This window comes from Daktulosphaira vitifoliae, unplaced genomic scaffold (genome assembly GCF_025091365.1).
Source record: "Daktulosphaira vitifoliae isolate Bord-2020 unplaced genomic scaffold, ASM2509136v1 Scaffold_2, whole genome shotgun sequence".
NCBI lineage: Eukaryota > Metazoa > Arthropoda > Insecta > Hemiptera > Phylloxeridae > Daktulosphaira > Daktulosphaira vitifoliae.
The window spans coordinates 43,823,042-43,849,563 of record NW_026099573.1 but is presented as its reverse complement, the minus strand read 5'-3'; the positions used below and the strand labels follow the sequence as shown (position 1 = coordinate 43,849,563).

The following is a 26,522-nucleotide window of genomic DNA, read 5'->3' as shown; positions in this document are numbered from 1 at the left end:
AAGTTGAACATGGAAAAAAATACGAGTGTATCAAAAACCATGTCTACAAATAAAGGCAACAAAAGTAAAATAAAATATTTAAACAAAATCAAATAATTAAACAAAAATCACGGACGGTATTAGAACAAATCCGTTAATGTTAATCAGAATGATGATCATAAAAATATTAATATTTGCTTTATATTCATCTAGTAAGTTACAATTTTGTTACTAGATAGCAGCAGTATTACTTCTTTAGTTAATAACATAGTAACAGTTATAGCTAACGTGATCACTTTTTTGACAAAGTTGTATTTTATTATTTTTTTGTATTGACAATTACTTCAAAAATTAAATTTTAAATTACTGTTATTAACTACTGAATTATTAGATAATTAAAGGTAGTGGTAAGAGGTAGATACCTTATTTGGGCAGATGCCTAAATTGAACCATCTCCAGATTTCGGCTATAACATTTGGCTCATTAATATAGCACCCATTTAACCTAAATCTTATTTCCATACCATTAATAGTTTCCTATATGATCCAATTACTGTTTCAACAACTTAAAATATTTTTTTTAATTAAAAAAAGTATCAAATAGAATTAAAAAATATTAAATCATCTGTGCAAAATTGTAACTCACTTATCACGTAAGTATTATTTTAGTGAAGATTTACATTTAAACTTAGATTTCTTATCTAGAAGAGCCCTAAAAGTTCACAGTGATTTAAATTAAGTAACTGTCTTCCACATGATATTCGGGACATATAACATAAGAATAAAGAATTCATAATCACTCAAATACTTTTATTGTATAATATATTTCATATACATATATTTATGTATAATATACACAAAACAAAATTAAAAGTAATTTTATTATTACAGACTTTATTTGTATGTTTAACATATTTAAAAAATAATTCTTAATACTATCTGAATTGAATAGGTATCTATTTTTAACAGTTACCAACAATTTTTAAAAAGCAAAATGTCATATTTCGTTTATCGATAGTCAATGTGAAATTACTACATTAATTATAAATAACAAAAAAATTTACATGTATACAAAATAACTAAAATTATATGACCTTTAACATAATGTTCAAGCTATACAACTAATTTATTCTTAACTTATACAATAAAATGTACAAATGTACAAATTAAAAACAATCAGAGTAATAAGATTATTGACGATAGTCAAATAAATAAGATATTTTAGTTAAAGATATAAAAATAATAACAATATTACAAGTATACACAGTAAAAAAAGGTGTACGTTTAACGTTTTATTAACTGTATGTTGTAATTACTGAATGTTTATAATTCATAAAACAATTTTAAAACAATCAGTCAAAAAATCATACAATATCTATTAATATAATGTATTTAGGCACCTCAAAATTTCAATTATCCATTTGACAAAGAGACATTTTGATATTTTACTTACAATTGACAAATTTGTCAAGTTAATGTTTCAGTCAATTTGTTATTACAATTCCCGCTTATAAATAATATTGTTCAATATTTAGCTACATTATAATTCATATTATATCGATCTTGCTTATAATATGACCAAATTAAGATAAATAACAGATTTTTTTGTTTTTAAACATTTATAAATTTTATAAAATAATTTTTTTATCTGATGTAAGTATAAGACAAAAGGACAGCACAAAGTATTATAATATTTCATTACAATCTCAATATTAAAACATTTAAATATAATTTTTACAAAATTCAATCAGTTTATAGAGAAACATAAATTTAATAATATATTTTTTTTTTAATTTTTAGATAGTATTAAGATATATATATATATATATATAATATATTATATATTTTCTAACAATATTAATCAGAATAAATAAATGTGACAAATAGATTGTTGAGAACTATATGATAAAACATAAAGTTCCATAACATATTAATTAACATAATAAAATCCTTTTTATTTTAATATGATAAATCATTCTTAAAAATCTATTATGCTTGGTCATTTATAAAAGAATTGAGTCTTAACACTACATGAAAACTGACCAAATAACTAACATAGTTTAAATATAATTTGGACAAGCAACTTTTATGGTTTATATCTTATCTTTAGATAAAAATGTATAATTTATAAATTCAAATATTCTCTCACTTATACAATAAGATAAAACGAATTGAATTATTTTAACTTGACTTTTAAGTGATTTTTCTACAATTTTGTCTAAATAAGAATTGCATGATGTTATGAATTTTAGTTAAACATTATTGTCTCAAAACCGGATGGCTCAAAATTTCTTTCTCAATCACGTTAATATAGAACTCGTTGTAGTGCAACAATTATTTAAGTATAATATTTCTTAATTATGCATTTATTTACAAAAGATTTATTTTAATAAACTATAACTAATGTAAAGTTTTAAACTCTTAACTAGATATAATTGAAACAAAAAAGTAATACTTTTATGATAATGATGATCTTTTATTTTATTATAAATTGAATGTTCTTAAATTACGGTATATGTTCAAATACTGGCCTATATATGTATAATATTTGAGAACTTATTATCAAACATAAAATAAAACAATTTTAACGTAAATTGAAAATTTCAGGGATTAATTTCGAGTCGAATGAAAAGTTGCTGTTGTAGTTTCATTATTTCAATGAAATTCGAAGTATTTTAATACGTTTTTAAGTCCATAATTTTGGATTAAAACTTACTCTCATAATTTCAACATAAAAATAGTTATATATTTACAACTCATTGTGCTTAAAACGGTTTTTGTGCTGATTAACTCTTATGGTAGTTATAGGTTTTAACATAAATGTATAACAGAATAGATTTATAATATGCAAGATAGTCGAATAAAATAGAATTTATAAAATTATTTAATAAATTAATTTTATTCTTCAGTAAATCGTATAAGTCTCATATGATACGTTGGTAGTCAGTACGTCATTTACTTTTAGGCCAAAAGTATATGACGAAAAGGGATACAAGAGTTTAAGCATCCTGTTTCTATTAGCACTTAAACCATGTGCTAATGAATGATATAAATTTTGAATGTTATGTGCAATGTGAGTTAACCGATGAAATTTAACGGAAATAATACTATGATGTCCGAAATATGTATAATCCCTTTGAATATTGAATAGTTTTATAGAAAGCGGTTTTGCGGTAATATGGTTATTATGATTATATTCACCGATTTCAGGATTAACGATTATTTGCACGTGATATAACTTTGTGAAGCGTATAGATTAAAAGTAAAAGTATACATTGGCGATTGCGATTATCTTCTTATTTGCCAATGATCTTCATGATGAAACAAAATTAACTTCACTTAAAGCCATTATATTGCCATCGGCCAATTGATTCTCCAAACTTATTTAATTTAAATGTACAAATTCTGTTTTACCGAAACGTTTATAGAGATGGGGCCCCAAATGTCTGTAGAATATTATCCCCTTACTTCTCCGTCTAACTATAAGTTAGATTTGTAAAGCTGGACTAGAATTTATAAGTTTAATTTTATTAAGTTCCAATCAAAATGTTCAAATAATGTTCTTTAAAGATACTGTGATTGAGTTGTTGATCCGTGGAATACCAAACACTATACTTCATCAATCAATGAAAATTTAGATTCTCTTAAATAAAACTGAGAAATATTCATAAATAATTGCAATTACTTATTTTTAAATAATGAAAGTGATTTCTTTGTTTTAAGTTAAATTTAAAGTAATTTAAAATTTTTAAATATTAATTAATTTAATATTAATTGTAATATTTTGTTCAGTTTCTATTATATATTTTTTTAATGAAATAGCTGACGAATTATGCAAATAGTATTAGTCATTCCAGACGGATAACAACACAGTGGCGTGTTTTTGTTAACCTTAGTAACAGCTAAAAATATTGTTAAACATCAAAAATGAATAAAAAATATTTTACATTCTTGTTAAAACTTGTAAAACTACCCCTAAGATTTTTCCGTTCCATCCTTATAAATATTTAACAACTTTCACGCCACTGTGAGATCAATGGTATTTATAGGTTTTACTGAAGGATATTTAAACAATGACAGTAAAGGCAAAATAAAAGGTAGTAAAGATGACGGTAAGTATGACGTTGCAGCTGCGTTTGGTGAATCCATTGTATGAAGAAGTAGATCCGAGGTCTCGAGCTTCAGCGTCTAAAAATAACCAAACGACAATCAATTAAAATTATTTTTGACAAACAATGCGATTTAAAGTGAAAAATAAATTATGAAAAAATACACACTTGATGTCATTGAGCTACCATAAGATGCTTGGTATTTTGGGTTGGAGTCTAAACATGCCAGCCAATGAAAAAAAAAAAATAAAAATAAAAATAAAAACCATGCAAAAAAAAAGATAAAATTATAATAAATATTAAAAAAGGCATACTAGATGCGTGTTAAAATTCAAGACTGTTTTTTGCAAAAGGTTGTGTGGTTTTTGTATAATCATTAAAACTATTAATATTATTATTACTAATATTACCATAGGTGTGCCATTGTTCGAACTCATAAATTAAATCACAAGACATGACGTTTTTTTAACACGATATGCGTACACATCAGTCAGAAGGTTCTTTGTAATTAAACAATTAATCGTGACATGCAATATTTAAATTTTTTTATCAAAACATAGAAAAATGTTCAAAAATAATTTGTGTGTATAACTACCCAATGTATATTATTTTTTTATACCGTCCTAGTTTTAAAATTACATTATAAATTGAATGAGACTATTTATGAAAGCGTCCGTTTAAAACGTTTGCATTACATGCAACTGCAATATCTACGAACGCCAATGTTATTTTTAAATAATATATTTATAAATAGTGTTTCTAATTCATGTATTCAAAAATTTTGTACGGTATTTTTGTAGTTGTAATAAATAAAACTGCAAGATAAATTTTTAAATAAAATATTGATGATGGATAAAAATTTAAATAAACTAACGTTAAAATCAAAATGACATCTAAGATGTGCTCGTTTGTAAATATTTATGTGCAATAAATGTATTTTTCTCGTGATATAATAAAATAACACATTAAATCTTCATACTGATTAGAAAACATATAGTATTATGTACATAAATTGTATTATTGTGATCAAGATCATACCATTATTTGCAATCTCTGTCTGTTCGCATTCGAAACATAGCGATACCAAGTTGCGTAGAGTAGTGTACAGTGAGTTCCAGTTAATAAGTGGAGAATATTGACCTATTGGGATATTTAAAAAAAGATAAACGTCATTGTCTTAGTTTTAAAATCGCTGCATTTATATTATTTGCATTAATGAATAAATGAAATATGTGTACACAGACAGAGACGACATACATTTAAAATGATCTTAGATAATGTAAATAGAATTATATTTACGATGAATAAATAATTTTTTTTAATTCATTGTTTAATACTAAATATCTAAAATATTAATTTTAATTTCAATGTATATTTTAATTGTTTGTCAAATATAATGAGAGAATTAATTGAACAGATGGTGCGTAAACGAACATTCACTTTATTCTAATACTAGTAATAATAATAATAATAATAATGAAATAGCATAACAAAAACGACCGCAAAAACGCTCCGGTCTTTAGATAAAATGATGGTATTAATTGTCGTCAAGAAATATGCGTGTAAAAAATGAAATCAAAAAGCCAAAAAAAGCATTCGTACTTTTACCGATTTCAGGTGTAGTAGAAGTGATAAATTTGAACACGTCAGACATTGGGGTCCAGCCAAATCGGTTCTTGGCCATTACTTTAGCTTCATATTCAGCTCCGGTTTCCAAACCACGAATGTTATAAGACATGCGATGAGTAAACTGTTCACTGGGCAATGCTGGAAGGACTACATCGTTCCATTCGTTTCTCATGCTGTTATATCCATAAATTGGAGTCCCTAATAGGCCATCATTGTTCTCCTATTTTAATAAAAAAACCGTTATAAAATATAAAATACTCCGAAAAAACATATATAACACTTTCAAATCATTTCTATTAGAAATGGGAAATATCGAACAGTAACTATCGAAATATTCGATAGTTTAATCTTAAAATAAACTATTCGATTGTATAAGAGCAATTTGAATAGTCATTCAATAGTTTAGAATATTTGAAAATGCCCACCAGTAATTTCTTATATTTATAATGAAAAATTAATTGACATTATCCAAAAAAAGTTAAGTAAATTTTAAGTTAACTTACGTGTCTAACAGGTTTCTTAGGCCATTGATACTGAGTTCGTGTGTCTACCGATGATTCATCAGGAAGAGGCACTTTTCTGTAAAATAGCTTAAACTCTTCTATGGGAGTGTAGCTATCAACTGACCAAGAAAGGTTGAAATTATTTTGATGTCTACCTATCTTATTACTATTGATTTTCACTGGATTAGGTTTTCCTGTAACATTAAAGTTACATAAATGCTTGAATTTCAAATATTTATGAAAAATTAAATATTTAATATATTACCTGATAGTTCAACATAAGACCTGCTTTTGCCTACAACGTTATCTGCAACGCAACTGTAATTACCAAAGTCACTTGCTTGGACTTTTCTCACTATCAAAGTATGTCTACTTCCTCTAACTTCCGTAATACGGCGTTCATTAGTATCTAATTTTAATGTATCTCTGTACCATGACACCTAAACGAAAAGCATTATAAGAGAACAAGTTAAGAAATATACATCAACACAAACAGACATTCTATAAAAATATTTTAATTGCTATTTACATACATAATTAATGTATCCTTCTAATTTTCAAATTTTACTACCATTACACATATTATTATTCACATAAATATTTATTTAATTCGACTATAATTGTTACTGACAACAATGGTTAATATATTTATAGTTTTAAATCTCAATATAGAATAATTTCAAATTAAATTCAAACTTACTCTAAATAAATATATTGTTAAAAATGTAAATATAAATATATTTTACGAGATAAATAAAATATTTATAAAATTTTCATTAGAATTTCTACCGGCTGGCGAAACAAAGTTATAAAATCATTATTTTAATCAGAATATACTTTCAATTGAAATTTAAACAATTCCTAATCTCTTAGCTTACTAGGGTATTTATTCAGTATTTGTAAAGTTCCGTCGTAATTTAAATAATGCTATTCAAATTTTTCTAAAGATATTTATAAATATATCATTATACTCTTTCTTAGTAATATTAATTATTCCATGTATTTTATTTTAAATATGAATTTAAAAACAATTTTATGAATTATAATTTGTCATAGATGTGTAAACTATCAACAGACACAAAATTAATTAAAATAATTTTAAAATATTTGAATATGTCTTGATTTAATACGCCATACACGCTATTTATAGAAATCAATGTTTTTTAAAGATAAAATTAAAAATTTTTATTTTTTAGATAATTTCACATAACAGATAACATTTTATAAATATATTTATAACGTGATAATTATAAATATTTACCTCTGCGTGCGGTTCAGCGTTAACTATGCAAACAAGCAAAGCTTCGTTTCCTTCTCCAGAATGAACCCAACCACGTTCCACTTCAATTTCCGGAGGATCTACAAACAACATAATATCATTGTCATAAATAGGTTTTGTCTCAGAGTATATCGTAATAATATCACAGAGATAAATACTGTAGTTTTAATGTAACAAATATTTGTAGATATCCATTCAATTTTTATATAATAAAAATTGATCACTTATGGCTAATATTTTATTCAAAATGTTACAAAAAATCACAGATACCAATTTCGGGAACTAGTCAGTATATGTTTAGTGTTGATAATGATAATATTGTTCTCGAAATACGTATCGTCGATTTTTTAGTAACTATTTGTGGCATATTGAATTAAATATTATGAATATTTGGTAGCCTTAATAACTTTTAATATATTTTTAATTTTAAATAACATTCAAATTTTTCGAATTGGCTTTTTTAAAGTCTATACCCTTTCTACTTGCACATTTATTTTACAATAATTGTAAAATTTAATGTTCAAAGTAAGTTGTATTATGAATAGTTTTATTTAAAAAAGTGTTCGACATATTTATTTGATTTTTACGTTTTCACAACCTATTGAGAGCCATAGCGACCTCCTTCAAAAAAGAGGTGTCATAGCCATGAGTACTAGAAAATAACAAATAAAATTCTATAAACTAAATATATGCATAAAAATCAACAAATATATCATAAAATTGGTCATTAATTTTAATTATTCTTATTATTTGTTGTCTTTAGTTTTTATTGATTTATTAAAAGCGATAAACATTTATAAAAAACAATTATGGTAAATTAAAAACCTAGATATTACAACTTTTTATAAAGTAAATATATAAATTAATTTAGAAATTTAAATCTTAAAGTTTTTAAATAAAGGCGTACTTTTGGATCCTTAAAACTTTTGAGAAAATGAGTTATTAAGCGCAGTTTTATCTCGTTTTAAAAACGAGAAATATAACACCGAAAATTATATTCACATTATTGTAATAATGAAAGTTGTACGCTAATTAAACACAAAAATATGATGTTTCAGATGTTCAAGTGGTTAAGATTTGTTAATTATAATTATTCATGGAAAAAATGAGTAGATACTTACATAATATGTTAACTGCAATAGTTTGTTCTGCAGGTTGACCGACGTTGTTGTAAGCGGTGCATATATAAATACCTGCATCATGTCTGGTTGCTGATTGTATAATGTATGTGTCTCCAGTTGTGTTTCTCTCGCCATTTGGAAGTACATTATTCTGCAAACAAATTAAATTCAGTAATTACCTTTAAAGGAAGAAATTGTTGTTCAAATGAAAAATTCATAAATCTCAAATAAAAAACAATACAGTGCGATTCGCAATCCATTGATTTTCAACATCTTACACAAAGTTAAGATTTATAATAACTAATAAATCTAATTGTAGTAATCTCTAAAATTTCAAAGATTTTCCTCATGATTTCAATCAAATTCATTGTTTTTTTCTATAATTATTAAAGATAACAGAAATTCTCACTTTGTATTGTTCAAAGTTGTTCCGTATAAAATTTTACTACGATTAAATTTTTGCGATATTAATAAAAGTATTAATACAATTAATTCAATAACTAGTATATGGCCGTCATTTCAGATTAAGCCTAAGCTCACAGTTTCAATTAAATATTACTGTGGTCAGTTCATTCAAGTCGACAAAAAAAGACCTATATTTTGTTTTTCACAAATCAATTGACTGAAGTTCTTTAGAAAAATTTATTCAAAATTTAAGTAATGTTTTTTGTATAATGCGCAGTATGAGAATATTTAATACTCTTATATCAAAGAGCATTATAGAAAAAAATTTTTATGTACTAACTTTTCTTGTCCACGTTATGTTTGGAACAGGATTTCCATCTGCTTCGCAATTTAATTTGATCAAAGAATCTTTTTTTGTATCAATATTACCTCCAGAAGTTACGGACTTAATTCTTGATGGGACTAGAAAAAAAAATCTTATTAGCATTACAATTAAATTTACAAAATATTATAATTGTTCGTAAAATATTATAACAATATATAATATTGTCAATGTAATAATAAGTGTATAAATTAATTTTAATTTTATTTGATAATATTTTTATAAGATATCTACTCAGTTAAAAAAATTATCACATTTTAATGCAACTCGATGGATAAATTTTGAATCACAATCTAAGTGATATATTTAATCTTTCATAAAGGAATAACCAAACTTATTACACACACAAAACTACGTTTATTATCCTATGATACATGCTAAATGATTTCCATACTCTTTCTGGCACCTACTTGATATCATCTATTTCTTTATACACACTTGACATTGTAAGATTTGCTAATATAAACGTACGTTAGGACCAAACACCGTTAGCGAAAATTCAGTCAGTGCCATTATTCCTTAATTAATATTAAAGCACTGTGCTTCTCTTTTGGTTTCTTCACTAGAATTTAGTGGGTTTCACTTAATTATTGTAAGTTCAAAGCTTCATAAATAATGCTCTACAATAACTATTAATTTTAAACCAACTCAATTATTACAGTAACTCAACAAGTGTAATAGTAATTATACAATATTTACATTTTCACTATTTTAGTTAGTTCAATAATTTCAAAATAATATTTAATTAAATATACGATTCAAATATTTTAAAATGATTTTTTAAAATACAATTTAAATAGTCATTTTTCAACTTTAATACGCAAATTAATTTCCAATTAAAATTATCATCATTCATATTATGTAGTTCAAAATATGTTATTGTCTATGTAAATTAAGAACGTCATCAATTGAAATGCAAATAAACTAAGATCTCATAAGTAAGACCGAGTCAACATACTATCTAACTATTGTAGTATACACTAAGGTTCAAGTTTTGAATAATGATCAAAATGTAAATTTTGACAGTATCTCGAAGGACGTTTTCCCTTCATGCAAGACATTTTTATTTAAAATAACGTCTTTTTTGTTTCTATATGTTTACAATACTTCACTGACCATTAAATATTTCCGAAAGAGGTCATCGTAAGATCTCTTTGACGAGATGGTAACTCTCTATGATAGCGTTGACAATTTGTTGAAAAGGGATATCAGATCCAATTTATCATTCATGATAATTTTTCTTCTTCAAAGTTCACATTTTGTCTTTTTTTTTTTCATCTTTTTAGAAATTTCACATATTTGGAGCTATGTTGTTATTATTTTTTTTATTACATTTAAAATAATACAAAGGTATTGTGGAACATATATTTTACAGATTTGAGTAAACCGAAATTATTCAAGAACTCAAATGATCGATATCTATAGCTAACTAGCGTTCCTCAAAATACAAGGAAGACTAAAGTAAAGGTTTATAGCTTTGTTTATATGTATATATTTTACGACTTGTAACGGATATGTTTCCGGGTGAAAAATGAAAGCGTGTTAAGTGAATATTTCAATTTTGTGCAAAGGGTTGTTTTCATTTGATTAATATATTGTAGAACATGCAATCAAATACTTTTTGTTTCTATTACCTAAGAAAAACTAACTTATCTAAAATTATATTTTATGGGTTGATTATACGTTTGAATGTCTAGAAGGTAATTGAATTTAATATGGGTGATTCTTCTAAATGTGTACCATTTTTATTTCACAATTAATTGACAGGAAAATTTAAACAATAATATATTCCTAAAAATTATGTTCATAATATTTCGGAAAATAGAAACATCATACTTCATATGAAAAATAAAAGGGAGTTAATATGTCCAATGTAATTGTATTTATGTAACTAGCAACAATATTACATTACAAACAACAATAATTTTTCAACATTTTTCTCGTTTATCAAAGTCTTGTCACTATATTGTATCCAGGGACTTATGAAGCATGGTATGTAATCTATCTCTGTATTCGAATAAAATACTACAGCTTAAGCTACGAACATTTAAAGATAAAATATAAATAATGTTTGTATAACAGTATGTTTGTTCCCGTCCGCAACTTTAATCAAAAATAGACATACTGTAGTAAAAAAAAAAAAAAACTTTAACCTAAGTGCAATTAGACCGAGATAGTAAAAACTCTACTTAGATACATAATTCTTGAGTATTTTTATCCGCTAAAATCTTAAATTAGAATAAAAAAAGTTCAAACCTATTCTATTCACTAATTTACTGGTTATAAAATAAGAAGACGGAGAATATAAGAACCTTGAAGAGGAAGTAAAAAAAAATTAAAGGTGAACAAAGCATGTTCAACTTTAACGATGATCAACCTAGCTTTTACTTTTTCCATTTTTAAAGAGTTTTATAACATTATACAACTACACTATTATACAGTATTCATTAATTATGTAACAACACTAAAACCATCTGGATGGTCGTGTGAATTTTCGATGGCCCTCATACTCAAAATGAAACTCTGTAGGGAATCACCAAGTGCATGTATGTCACTTCACTCCACTTTAGGGTGTGTGTTTCATATAAATAAGTAAAGACAGTTCAGAGCCGAATCGTGTTCTTTTTTAATAACCAAATAGTTTTAAGACAACGAATTGGAGGGTCTCGAAGTTTACATAAATCCACCAGTGAGTTTTTACCCCTAAGTTTAAAATAAAATCTATGTACTGTACACAGAACTGGAAGTACACATACTAAATTTTATATAATTCAAGGCTTTAGGAATTCTTTTAAATAGAGTTATGAGATTTCATAAAAAAAATCTTTAAAAGTTAATAAAATAAAATAAATGAGCCATTTTTAACAGCATAAGTAATTTGTTTTACTATAGATCATAGTAATTTAATAATTTTGTATTTTATTATCTTTGCTCTCTATACACAATATAAAATTTTTATTTGTAAGCTATTTATTTTCACTGGTAATTTTTATACGTAAACTGTACGAAATTATTGGATTTTATGTTACATACTACTAATGAATAGGAAGTTTAAAAAATACACTTACCTAAGATTTCAACCGTATGAGATATTTCTCTTGGTTTTAATGTTGCAATTTGGCAAACATAATTTCCTGCGTCATTTGTTTGAATATCTCGGATTTCTAAATTACTACCATCCACTAGTCGAATTCTTTCGTCTGGTGAAACTTTAGTACTACCGGCTGTAAGTACAGCTATTCCTTTTTTCCATACCAAAATAAAAGAACCTTAAACAAAATAAACAAAATGGGATATAAATTTTTTTTTCAATGTTATACAAACATAATATTTTAATAATAATCCTAAGAAGCTTTGGAAAGATAAATTAAATATTTTAACTATAAAGTAATGTTTCAATGTTCATTATAATGATTTAGTTCATTTTTACGTTCTAGTGACATTTTTAGGATTATATTAAAAAACTATTAAATCCAAGTTTAATAAAATGAGCTTTTCTGTTGGCTTTCTAGTCAAGTCATTTAAATGAGTTGATTGATGACAACGCACTAGGTTTTGAATAAAATCATTAATTACGAATGTTTGCAGGCTAAACAGTTTATTGCTTTTGATCCATCAACGTACTGTAGTGTACCTGCGTAAGAATGATGTACATGGAGAATATTAATTAAATAGCTTTTTTATGTATACATATATAGCAAATAAATAGTTTATTATTCAAATGAAATATAAAATTTAGCGAATAAATTTATTTTCATTGATCGTATGATAACAACTAAATAAAATGGCTTCAGTTGTAATAAATCAATATTATTTTTATTTTCAGTAAAGATAGGAGAGTTGAATTTAATTATCTAATAACTTCATTGTTAAATATCAAATGAATACATGCCGATTACTGAAACAGTTATAACAGTTTATTTTTGTGTTATTCGTAAATCACATATTATCGAATGACATAAAATAAACTTGTTTAAATTAATGTTAGTTTTAATTAGTTTATAGAAATGTTATTCATTCATTACCACGAACTAAATTATATAATGTTTTAGGTTGAAGTAACTAACGTCAGCAATGGCTTTTATAGAAAATTTTACTTTAAGCGAAGGTCATAAGGTATTATTGTCAAGGACTGTGAGAGAAAAACGAGTGGGATGCCAACTGATGAATATGATCATTTCGGCTCTTGATGGATGAGTTTTTGATTCACCTCGACTGGTGAAGCAGAAGCTTTATGCATAAATTTGTTTAATATTGCAACAACCTCTATCCTTTACTCATCTAGGAATCATAATAATATATTTATAAAATATATTTCAACGTAAAAATATATGTATATAAATATTATTCGAAATCATCTGTTGTCAAACTCATTTTTACCCAGACAAAATAAATAGCTGTTCGTCACCTATATACCTCAGTTTCATACACGTCAACTATTCTAACAGCATAATATGATGTATCAGTATACAGTATAATATTCTGTAAGTATTAGATATTACCTAATACTTAATTGATTTGGCATATGGCTTCAAAATCTAGCAGTTTAAGAAGATAGGTTTTGGGATCAAGAAGTGTACTAATATAGTACGATATTATTAAATTTTTTGTAGAAATTGCAATGATGTCAAAAAATCTATAAATCTATACTGAAAAATTCAAATAAAATATTAAGAATACATGAAAAATATAACTTTAAAAGTAATTTTAAGTCGGAATAGCATCGAAGATGTTTACATGATGCCCCCGAGTAATTTTTTTAAGACATTTTGACATGTAATATCCCTTTACGAACACAATATACTTTGTTAATATAGACAATGATCACGAGAACTAGTTTTATTACAAGAAAATAGTATTTATCATATAACTGCATTTTAAAATAAACCTAAATATAAAAACAGTTATAACTGAAGTTATTACATCAACAATTATTTCATAAATTTATTTAATCGTATCTCAAAATTAATTATTTTTATAAATAATTATTAAAGAACTACTAACTAGCTACATTCAAACATAATAACTGTCACTACCATAAATTCGTTGAAAATCTTAATTAATTCATTTTATTGACATTAATTACTATCTTATTCCCAAAAAGAGTTATTGAGCTACTAAAGCTAAACAGCCTCTTCTTTTAAAATTAATAGTGTGTTATTTTTGATTCTCTAAATTTTAGTTAAAAGTTCTAAAGGAATATTAAAATAATAAAAGAAACAAATATTTTTAATAAATTTTCAAATGTTAAGTTAAGTAATATGATTCTTTATTTTTACATTGTAGTATTATAATTAAAATTATGCTACTTTTAAAAGTTTTAACACATAGAGAAGTTGATACATGTAGATTATGAAGATATGTACAATCGATAATATGCGTAGCATAAATATAATTGTAAATTATTGATAAAAAATCTCACTATTATAATTTTATAAAAAGATATTATAACAATAATATACTCATAATTTTGGTAACTCATGTAGAAACAAATTTGTGATCGTAGAAATAATACTTCCCAAAACAGAAATAATGCAAACAAAAGCATTGGATGCACTTTATATGTCAACTTTAACCGTTTAGCAAAAAAATCGGCGCACAAATGTTACCGTCTGTGACCAAAGTTCTCTAATATGGTTAAATTAGTGCGTTAGTAATGATATCAAATGCATATGATGTATATTTTATAAAAGGTCTCATTGGGGTGTGTAAAACAAAAGGCAAAAACTGAATGTTCATGCTCCAATTGTATTTTTACAACTTTATAATCGAGGGGACAATATTAAAGTAGAAACATAAAATTAAGCTGCCTATTTATTATTATGAAAAAATATGCGAGTTTATTCAGAATTTCTCATTAGACAGGTATTATTTTCGTATTATATATGAGACAGACCGAAACAGTAATAAGAGTTAGCCGTGCGCGGTGAACTTTTATTGTTGTAAAGCTCATATTAGGGATATTTTTTAAATTATTGTTCGTGTCATTCTCTGCCACTTTTTTCGTTCTTCCATATTACTAAAAAGAATATACTAAGTGTACTTGAGTATAGAGTAATAGGTAGCCTATGATGGAAAAAATGTACTATTTTTTTTTCTTCTTGTGGGTCATTTGAGAGTGCTTATATTTTGTAATACTGATCCACGACATAATGTAATTTGTGCAGTAAAGCTGTTGATATATATATAAAAAAAAATTGAACACACATGGATTGCGCTGACTCGACGTTGCCTATTTTTCTATAGTTGATAGACTCACTTAAGTAAACTAAAAAAGTATAGTAGTGAATTGATATACGTTCTTTTCTTCTATATTAAAAGCATAATGGTTAGTTTTGTCTCTAATGTAGTTTAAGTGATGGTCGTTTTTATAGATGAAAACGTAGTCGAGACGTAGTAAAAAAAGATATAAAATAATACAGAAAAGCGCATTTACACTTCTACTGTTGGTAAAACTTCTTTGAGTGGGTATACAAAATCTATTTTAAATAACGACGACTTAAGACTTATAGACGGAAGAGATTTATTTCAAAGAGAAATTCAATTTACGAATTATGGCACATTTAAATGATAAGTAATTTTAAGATTAATTATATTCAAAAAATGTATTCACAGATTATTCTGAAATGATAATACCTATAATCAAAATAATTGACCAAACAACGGCAAAAGATTCGATATGCTAATTATCAAACGATTTATATATTAAAATAATACAAAGATATATTAATTATTTAGAGAACATAAATAAAAGGCAATAAAATTGTATTTTTTGCGATATGTCGCTGTTAAAATTAATAAGCGTTACAATTTTGAAAAACATTTAAATCTGTTATTGATTTTTATAGAAAAAACAACATTTTTTCTGAATTGAAAAAAATGTGTCATATCAAAAGTACAAAATTATCAGTATCATATTTTATTTGAGAGAAGAAGCTACAACGTATTTATTTAAATGTTTTCTTATTAAAAAGAGGACATGTTACAACGTTTAATTATTTGCTGGTTAAAAACTTAGCATGCAAAACCAACACGGCCCTGATAACTTAAACTATATACGATTTGTAATCTTTAATCATGTCATAGTAATACCTTTTTGCACATCGGAACTAAAATGTTCACTCTGAAAAATTTAGATGCATATTTATTTTAATTAAATAAAATTTATATATGAAGAATTTAGTCACAAAGAATCAAAAACGACTTTCTGTTACATGAAATTTACAATGCAATTTGAAAATAAACTTCATAGAGTCATCAAAAGGTTTTTTAACAAATTCGTTTATTCCATTAAAAAAAAACACTTCACCGAACTGATTTTGAAGTTTTCTTTTTTTTGAAATTTCACTTGTCTTATATATTTTTGCTCTTATTTAAAATAAAGAGCATCATTCGTTGTGCAGTATAAAATTAAGTGAACACTGAAAAAGGTCGATTCGAAAAAAAATCTATCCAAACGTTATACAAAAAAAAACATTATTAAGTTAACGCTTTCAAAATTAAAAACAAAAACTCAACTGTCTAATATCATGCGAATGCTGGGAATATCAATGGGGCTCTTGAGTTTTAATACATTCGCACTCTACACGCTTGATAAACATTAAATTGTGCTACCACTTCTACCATTAGGTAATTTATTGAAATTGAAAAACAAAAAAAAAAACTTTTCATTTAACCTTATGAGTATACAAGTATGACGGTTTTGCATGGGTAATTATACGCATAATCGACTTTATTTTAATGTAATTACACTTGTTATATTAATTTACATAGGCACATAATTTTTAAACTCAAAAGGATGACAGCTATTACTATACAAGTCTAATTAGTTAATATAAATACATTTTTACAAATTACATCTACCTTACTGCATTTATGTGTCTAGTCTTGGGGTTTATACAAATAGCAATTCAAATGCTTATTTAATAAGCAAAAATTAACAAACTAGTAAATGATTTGAGTTAAAATCTTTAACTTAAGACATTTACTGTTTGTCTATTTGGAAATATTAATTTTTATCCTACAGATAAATGTTGGAATACATTAATGATTGATCTTTATGTTAATTTCTTTTTTTCACATTAAAGAGATCTACAAAGGCGGTTGCTTTTATTTATTAGTCCTATAACATGTGAGGGATGATTATTTCAATGGTATCTATTTAATAAGTCAAAATATTATTCACGTTTTGAATGTTTTTTACATTCCTTTTAACTTTTAGCTTTGATGCGAGGCTGAGAAGCTATTGGTTTTATTCTACGGTGAATTATTATTATTTTTTGTGTTGTTTTAAGATGAAATAGAAAAACTATCCGATGTCTAAATTTGTAGGAGTTATTGAGCATTAAATCTAAATATCATATATTTTCGGTAAAAATTAACTAATTTATAAACTACTAAAAAATTTTTAGGGTACTCAGATACCTCCCTTATTTTTGTAAACAGTAATGTTCAAAGTTTATTAGCATATACATTAAACTTATTTACAATTATAATTTGTAAAAAATCCAGTTTTTAAACCAGTTTTCAGAAAATATTTACAACTTTTATTATAGACTAGATATGACACGTGGATTATGATTTGTAGACAAAGGTAATGAGCTTAAAAATACATAATTATTCATAAATTTAGAAGTATAAAAAATAAACATTCTTCATATGATTATAATCAATTTTAATCACTCAATATTTTATAAAATAAAAATTGTTATTTAAAAGAACCTATCAAGTGGCTAACATTTAATGAATCGCCCCATAAAATCAAAATTATCTCAGTTTTTTAATTTTTTTAGCAATTTCAAATATAATTTACGGTGAATAAATTAAAGTATTTTCTGTTGCAAAATATCCGGAAAACTATAAACCCTTCTAATTATGACATAGTTACACGCGCCTATTTAGGAGTCAAAGCACGAAGAACTTCCTTTTTACTACAAGTACTCGTTTTCAAGAGTTTATAAAAATATTAATAAACGTAAGCAATATTACTTAAAATAAAATCATTTGTTAAATGTTTAGAAAAATATATTATTAGCTAACTAATAGAGATGGTTTTTAAGAAAATAATTATCAAATAAAAGAATTTATTTTTCAGTAAATTTTTAAAAATAGTTGTATTTACAAATTAATGTGTTTACATTTTTTACTTTACCTTTATCAAATTATAAATAACTCTTAGCTTGAGAATTATTTATAAATGATACAAAGTAAACAAATTTTACTGAAAATTTATATATTTAATGTTAAAATTTCTCTTTCAATTTAATATGATTTTACAAAAATATTATTGTCAACAACAGTCATGAATATTTTTAGAAGACTTATTAAATAATTCCATCACAAATGTTACTACGTTTCTATAGATTTTAACATCAAAATATTTCTTTTAACTGGTGGGTGGTAATATCTATACCAAAAGCCAGTCGAAAATCTTAATATTTAGTCAAGGAATGCGAAAAATAGATTTTCTAGTCTGCAACGCTATTCATCAATTTTTCATGTCTGTTAAGTAATATTAATCATTTAACTAGAGTAGAGGTTATAAAAAATAAAAATGTCACCGAGTAATTTATATAAAATCCATACAGTTCGATAAATCATACATCCACTTTATTTATTATTATTTGGTTTTCTTTGTTTCTCGATAAAGGTTTTCTCCAGGCACTCAATTTAATCGCACTATTTATTTTTGTATGTGCAACGGCAACGACTAAAAGTAACATTTCTTGGCTGCGACCCCATTGCCGCCTTTGAGCTATAGTTTAGTCCACCGTTTTTTTTTTCGACTTCGCGTGCTGACCCTTACTTGGCCACAGTTAATTTATTGCTGACTCCTGGTTACCAAAAACGGCTACTTTTTCGTTGTTACAGTAAACGTTAAATATGCAAATCAGCACGTGCATGACTTTAGTGAGGAAATTTAAATGCACAACAAATTAAAAATTAAAAGCACTCCACCATCTCTGTCCATTTTTTTTGCCACCCAAATGTTCTTTAGACATGAGTTTATGTTATGTTATTGCCTTCACCCCTTCGCCGTAATACCCCATCATTTTTCATATAAATAATTATAAAAAAAAAAAAAAAACGATAAAATGACATAAGTAAAAAATTGTTTAGATTTTTCTTTTAAAAACACTTACCTGGGTTAATAACGTCGCAAGGTAACACTACCGTGTCATTAGTGACAACTCGAAATCTCTTGCCCTGTGTCCCAAATGTAGGCAAGTTTTCAAGTTCTGGATCTAGTACAGTACGTTTTGGCGATGCCAATCCTGTAAGTAAAAAATAATTTAATTAAACGTAGGTTGTTTTAAGGTAGGCCGGTATATTTTAAGATAAACAGACTGTCACGAAAAGAAAGGGTCTGGTATTTACGTTCCATTTGATAATTACTGTTATTCTTGTACAAGTGGACGTGTATTTCATCTTTGTCTTTCTCTTTTCATAGAGAATAACTCAACATCAGAAAATAGAACGTCTTTTATACTAAATACGGTTCGCAACAAACGGATTATGGGGAACGCGCTTTTCTTTACAAGGTAAAAAAAAGTACTACTAATTTACTTGACAAATATATCCTCCTCAGCTTTTGAGTAATTAAAGGCGTAACAATATACTGCTAGTGTCTTCTTTTGCATTTCTATTGTAACATAGCTTGACAATAAATCACATAAACCACCCTATTCTACCTGCTCACTCTACAATATAATCAAGAAGCATAACACAAGTTGTAGCATTATCCAACTAAATATGATATCTTTTGAACAATAAACACTGTGATCATAATAATAAAATATAGTGGAAAATTGTGACAAATATCTTACACATAATACAATTTGTTTAGAGAGAATAAGTTATTAGAAGATAAAACACTTTCTGTCATGGGAGGAAATGTTTTTAGTAATTATTTCAATATGTAATAAGTTAGTAAAATATAAATTCAATTTTATATTCAATGTACATGATAATTAAAAAGTGACATATTTTAACCAGTATGACAAAATGTTGATTTATCCTTTTTAATTCTATACAAAACTTACAACATATGCAAATATTTACCCGAGGACTTAACTAAAGATAATTACTTCAGAATGTACTTTTAACACAATTTTCAAAGATAATATGTGTGTAATATAACACAAATAAAATTTAGGAAAATCACTAATTTTATACTTTATATATCGCATAGTTGTACATCATGATAAACAAAAAATGGCGATTCACATATTTTAATGGTATTACTACCACAGTATTAAATGTTACAGTTAATTATAACTTCGAATAGTATAAAACTGTATTTATTTCCTTTGAAAAAATCGTGTATTAAAGATTTTAGATTTACTGAAAGAACATTAACAAAACTACTATAGATCAGTACAAAATGCCTATTTTACAGGGAAAACGTCAAATTTAAAATAACAAATTAAACATAATAATGTAGTGTTAATTAATTATATTTAATATTTAAAACTTGCAAAGAATATTATTAAAAGCTCCTATCATATGAAAACATCAGAGGATTTTAGGTGAACTCTATATATTTATTGGTGATAGAGGATATACATTGCTTATGTGTAAGGATACTAAAGTCGATTGTGGTTAGGGACAGACGTATGATAGTGGAATAAACATTGAAAACATTTTTATTTATCAGAAAATTGAATCCACTACACCACCAATCCAAATAAACGACCACTAGAGTAGGGTTTGAGATTTATTTGCTTGCCGCGTGTATACGTTTTGTTATCAGAGTAGTATGTCATCTGCAAAAAGGACCCAGATATCAAGCCATTGTTGTGATAGCTATCGAAAATACTTCAACCAACAGGACCTCAATCTAACAATGCAATATTTGATGTATCACGTTATTTTCTACATTAGTGTATAATATGTAAAACTAATATATTTAATCACTAGGGTAAATCTATAAAACAAAAAATTTTAATTCAAAATATTTTTTAACCTTAGTAATATCAATAAATAAACTGAATAAATTAAAAAAAATTGACAATTAAATGCGAAAAAAACGTTAATGAACTACGTAAAATTTTGTTTGGTTCACTTTGCCTCCTTGGCAATATCGTAAACGGTAAAGCTGCAGGTGTATTGGACTTTTTAGTCGACTTTCTGTAATTATATTTCATTAGTTATGGTAGAAATAAGCACTTTAGTAGAAACCACAATAAAAAAAATGAAATAAATTGTCATAATAATAAATAAAATAACGGATTATATTGTTGATGTACGAGTAAACTTTGAAAAGTAAATGAATAAATTTACATAAGATCCGTTTACTGAGCGCATGGTCTTCGGACTTTCCAGTCTTGATTTTTCACCGGGTCCAAAAAGTTTTTGGCAAATATAAATACTAAAATTTATTTACTTCATTTTCATGAAAAAAGATTCAACTAGTTTTCTAGTTGTGTAGTTGATCGATGTATAGTTTTCAGCGAAAAACAAAGTTTTCACAAAAATTTGTTAAAAGACAATTTCGTGTTTTTCTACTGCATCAGTTGTTTAGGTAGTGTATTGGAAGTTTCTCAGATTAATTCACAAGACTAAAGTCAATCGATTGTTTAATATATGCAGTGTATATTCATAGCCAATTAATAAACGGTGCACTCATGTATGGTTATAAATTACACAACAGGTGTGAAAACATACAACTGTTTCACAATAACGACTATCCATGCGGTTACAATTAGCCTTTGATGAAAAGATGATTTATCACAATAATTTTGACTCATGCGAAAATTCAACGTTATGTTCGATAACGGCGATAAAAAAATATGATGTAAAAAGGTCATTACTTACGAGTTTATCACTAGACTTAGTAAACATTTTAAAATGTCTACTCTTAATTAAAATGCTGCTTATAATACGACTTTTATAAATGGTTCTTTCATTTTAAAACAAAACTAATAAATTACTCAACAATCTTGAAGACACCCGCTGACTCTCAGGAATCAGGTCAATCTAAAAATTTCAAACTTGCATCACATTTTGTAAAATAAAACGAAAATTATGGAAAATGTTATTCAACTAAATGTTCTGCATTCCGTGGTCGTTCAACCGTTTCCTATGGCTAAATTATTATTCTATTTACTTTCAGTACTGTGTTTTTAAGTATGTATATAAATAATAATCAAAATAATATTATAAGAACCGACTAATGGAAAACATTGTCTTAACGGGGACGCGCAAAAAAAGGAAATGATGCTAATAAATTTATAAAAAAAAAAGAAGTCTGTCTTGAACAGGCCATTGCAAGAGCACTATAGTCAACCGGGTACTATGGTCGCTTTTTTAGCAATAATTTTTTTGTTTTTTCCTATCCGCTAGTCGACTTATACGCTCCGGAATTTTACCGACTGGAAAAGTATATTTACCTACCATCTACTTTCTTGGTATAATGTAGAATACCAAAAATAATAATAATAATAAAAAGAGCTAATCCAAGAAGTACAATCAAAACCGGAAGATATATAACTACTGTCTGATTCAACTTGATTACTACAGTAATAATTTACTTTCAATAATTTTAATATCAATATGAAAATTTATACTGAAACTAAATTAACATGAATATGAATTTTTCACTCTTTAATATTGTATTCGAATAACATTAAAGTTATCATACATTGTTCAATATGAATAATATTTATTTTATTTTAATAAAATATTTTGTACTAAACGTATTTCTGCAACATATCATATTTTATTCTTTAAAACACCATTACTTTATTATTGTAAGGATATTATTAAATAAAACCAATTTTTAATTAAATATACATTTTATTAATAATAAAAAGAGAATGTAGAAAAATATCGTTTGTTTATTAAGTATTTAGTTAACGAATTAAAATCTATGGCATTTAAAATTTCATTCTCAACTACTTTGTAGTGTATTTACAGTGTTCTTTACGTCCGAACCCCCCAAAATCTTCACTGCTCTATGTTATGAAAGCTATCTGGACTTCACCTCTTATACAATTTTTGAATTCGCATTCATATACATAGTATATAGTAAAAAATATTATCATATCAGCTTACTATAGAGGTTTATTCTAGATTATTTTACAGAAGAAAAATTTTTTCTACACCCTTCTAATCTCATAAAAATTTAAGAATTTTTCTATGGGGTTATGCCTCCCACAAATACACATTTGTATAGAATAGCTAACTATCCAAACAGTTAAATAAAATTTACTGCAGTTTAACACAAAAATCTGTCAGAAACCATTTAATTGATGTTTTTTTACATTTAATATATTATTTTATCTAAAATTAAATAAATATAAAAAATTGATATTTGACTGGTATTTAAATGATGTATTTATACTGAAAAATAAAAAAATCAACCTAAGTTATTTTATTTTATTTTTGGTATTTGACAGGTTTCTGAAATGATCGACTCAATTGTATTAATATAAAAACAATTTGACCTAACTTTCAAAAATACCAGTTTTTCAATAATTTAAAAAAAGTTGAATTTTAATTATTTTTATGTTAAAAAAAAATTAAGCGTATTGTAATAGGTTATAAATTTAACGTAACATACGTATGTATTACTGTAGAAAGAACAGGATACCTTAAACACAAAACAAAGGACTAAAATCCCGATGACTTTACATTGAACTTTGGCTGATTTCAAAAACAAAATAATACGATATCTATTGATGTCATTTTATTAATTATTTTTGATCATAAGAGTTGACTATAAAAAACTATTAAATAGGAATATTGAAAAAAATATACTGTTAACATGTTAATAATAGTTTTGAATTACGACACCAAACAAACAATTAAACTAATGCATTTTTTTGTGTCGAAAATATTATACTCAATTATTTAACGGTAATATTAGAATTTAAAGGATTGAGAACAAATGGAAAAGAAGGTATAGAGAAGTAATGGCTTAACTGTCTCTTTTACAACGATGTACAAGTGACGACTGAGCAAGTACTCTGAAAACCCTTTTCTTCCTCTATAATTAAAATGCTTGAAAGAGAAAAGTTTATTAAATATTCAGTATTGGTGAACCATCAGTAGTTATCAAATTTTTAGTACATGTTCAATAAAAAAATAAGTAGTGTTTACGTTTTCTATCATTATAAAGAAAATATAATTTTATTCGATATAAAGGAAATTTAATGTAATACTTAATTATTTTTCTAAAATAATTTTTAACATAGAATTGCAGAATATAAATTTAAAACATTCATTTATAAACGAAAAGTGTTTTTTGTAGTGTTAGTTTAAAAATAAACTTGTCGGAAATAAAATATAAATTGAATGATAGTCGAAACTGCATTACTATCATAAAGCCACAGATATAAAAATAGCTATAGCTTAATTTAATTTTTTTATAGATACTATTCTTTCTTCCATTAAAAATAACAGACATTGGTAACAAAATAAAACCTTAATATTTATATTTTTTTGTTAAATAATTTCCTTTATCAAAACTAATTTCATAACATCAATAATTGCTGCATAATATATTTTCATTCACTTTCTCCGTTACAAAAAAAATTTGCAAAATAATTAATTTATATTATTGCTTTGACTTAATTAGAGGTTTATTAATTAATAATCAACTTGAGCGAATACTAGTCATCGAAGAGTACTTAGAAATGTGTTTATTGTTTAAACAGTTGAGATTATTGAAACGCATGAAAGTTCATGAGAATTCGAAATCATTAATTTTGTGAGCACTCCAGTTGTGTTCAAGTATTAATTTTATCAACAATAAAACCTCAGAACATATTATAAATTAATAAAGTTCAATTTGCCCCCAAATAATACAACACACGTCTACAAATTATATTATAATCATACGATTTTATCATTATAAAAGCTCTCGTTAATTTTTATCAAATATTTATTTTTAATAGAGAGTAGATTGGTATATTTGAACTTTTAAGAATTAATAAAAATTATTTACGAATTTCATTGGTGTAAGTTTAATATAATCGCTTCGAATAATTAGTAAATTAAAAAACATTAAAATTTGACAGGTTGGACTTTACTATTATTGTTAGAACATTCCATATATTTTATAGATATGTAACTAAATATTATGTTTCATAAATTGAATTCTTCATATCTATGCATGCAAGTATATAAGTTGAAATTACACTTTTCTTTTCTACATTTACACTGATATCAACAATAATACTATAAGTTCTACGCAAAGATAACTAAACCGTGTGATATGCAGCAGAGTATAGAAAAAATAAAATTCCAATAGCTAGAAGAATTCTAGCTACTTTACTTAATGCGCAAATATGATTACAGTAGATATACTATTATATTTTTCTTCTAATAAATGTCATATCTATCAAGAAACTAATATAAAGTTTTATGCAAATCCAAAAATTCATGTCATTTTAAATAAATTATTAGAAAAAGTAATTTTTTTTTATCTGTCAAAAAATGAAAAGTGTCATGTCATAGTCACATTCAAAATGCGACTACGAAAAAAAAAAAAAAAGTATAATTTTATCTCACAAAAGTGAAAAAATTTGAACGAATACTTAATATTACTAAGGGACAAGTACAAATATTTTTTTCGGATGCGTTTAAATAGTAAATTTGATATTTTAATTTTAGCTCACGCCTTACAAGTTAAAATACAGACGGCGAATCATATAGGCAAATACTCCTACCGGTCTGTATCAATTAAGCTTTGCCGGTGTTCACCGATAACTGAATACGAATAACATCAATCAAAACATACACAGATATAAAATTGAAAGTTATATTCGACATTACATATTATATATTTTATTTATTTTTTATTAAGAAAAATAAAAGTCTGTACGAATTTTTTCAATAAGTTATTGTGTTAAAATCGCAAATTAGCTGCAAATAGCACAAAAAAAAAAGCCACCCAGTGGCGGTACTTTTAATGATCATTTAAGTTATTACATAACATGAAACAAACAAGAAAAACAAGATACTTTTCAGACATTTATATATATATGAGAGAACAAATATTAAACAAAAGAATTATTTAATAACATGAGCCTAAATTTAATGTAAACCTAAATAATATTTAGTTGGATATTATCAAATTTTATGCGAACATAATAAAATTGATATTATCAAT

General features: G+C 25.5%; 1 protein-coding gene across 8 annotated transcripts in view; it reads right to left on the bottom strand.

The window, feature by feature from the left end:
• Positions 1-894: 894 nt before the first annotated feature.
• Positions 895-26,522, bottom strand: part of LOC126898378 (limbic system-associated membrane protein-like) — a 94,420-nt gene continuing 68,792 nt past the window's right edge. Inside the window, exons 2-12 of one of the 8 annotated variants that reach the window (XM_050672344.1) lie at positions 19,549-19,680; positions 12,475-12,675; positions 9,365-9,486; positions 8,620-8,770; positions 7,481-7,578; positions 6,485-6,659; positions 6,220-6,413; positions 5,690-5,936; positions 5,126-5,227; positions 4,256-4,303; positions 895-4,166 (exon numbers count right to left, since the gene is read on the bottom strand). In XM_050672344.1, the coding sequence (XP_050528301.1) occupies positions 4,045-4,166; positions 4,256-4,303; positions 5,126-5,227; positions 5,690-5,936; positions 6,220-6,413; positions 6,485-6,659; positions 7,481-7,578; positions 8,620-8,770; positions 9,365-9,486; positions 12,475-12,675; positions 19,549-19,680 (1,592 nt within the window). In that variant the 3' untranslated portion in view covers positions 895-4,044. The remainder of the gene's footprint in view (positions 4,167-4,255; positions 4,304-5,125; positions 5,228-5,689; positions 5,937-6,219; positions 6,414-6,484; positions 6,660-7,480; positions 7,579-8,619; positions 8,771-9,364; positions 9,487-12,474; positions 12,676-19,548; positions 19,681-26,522) is intronic. The other 7 variants (XM_050672345.1, XM_050672346.1, XM_050672347.1 and 4 more) reach the window with 7 other exon arrangements.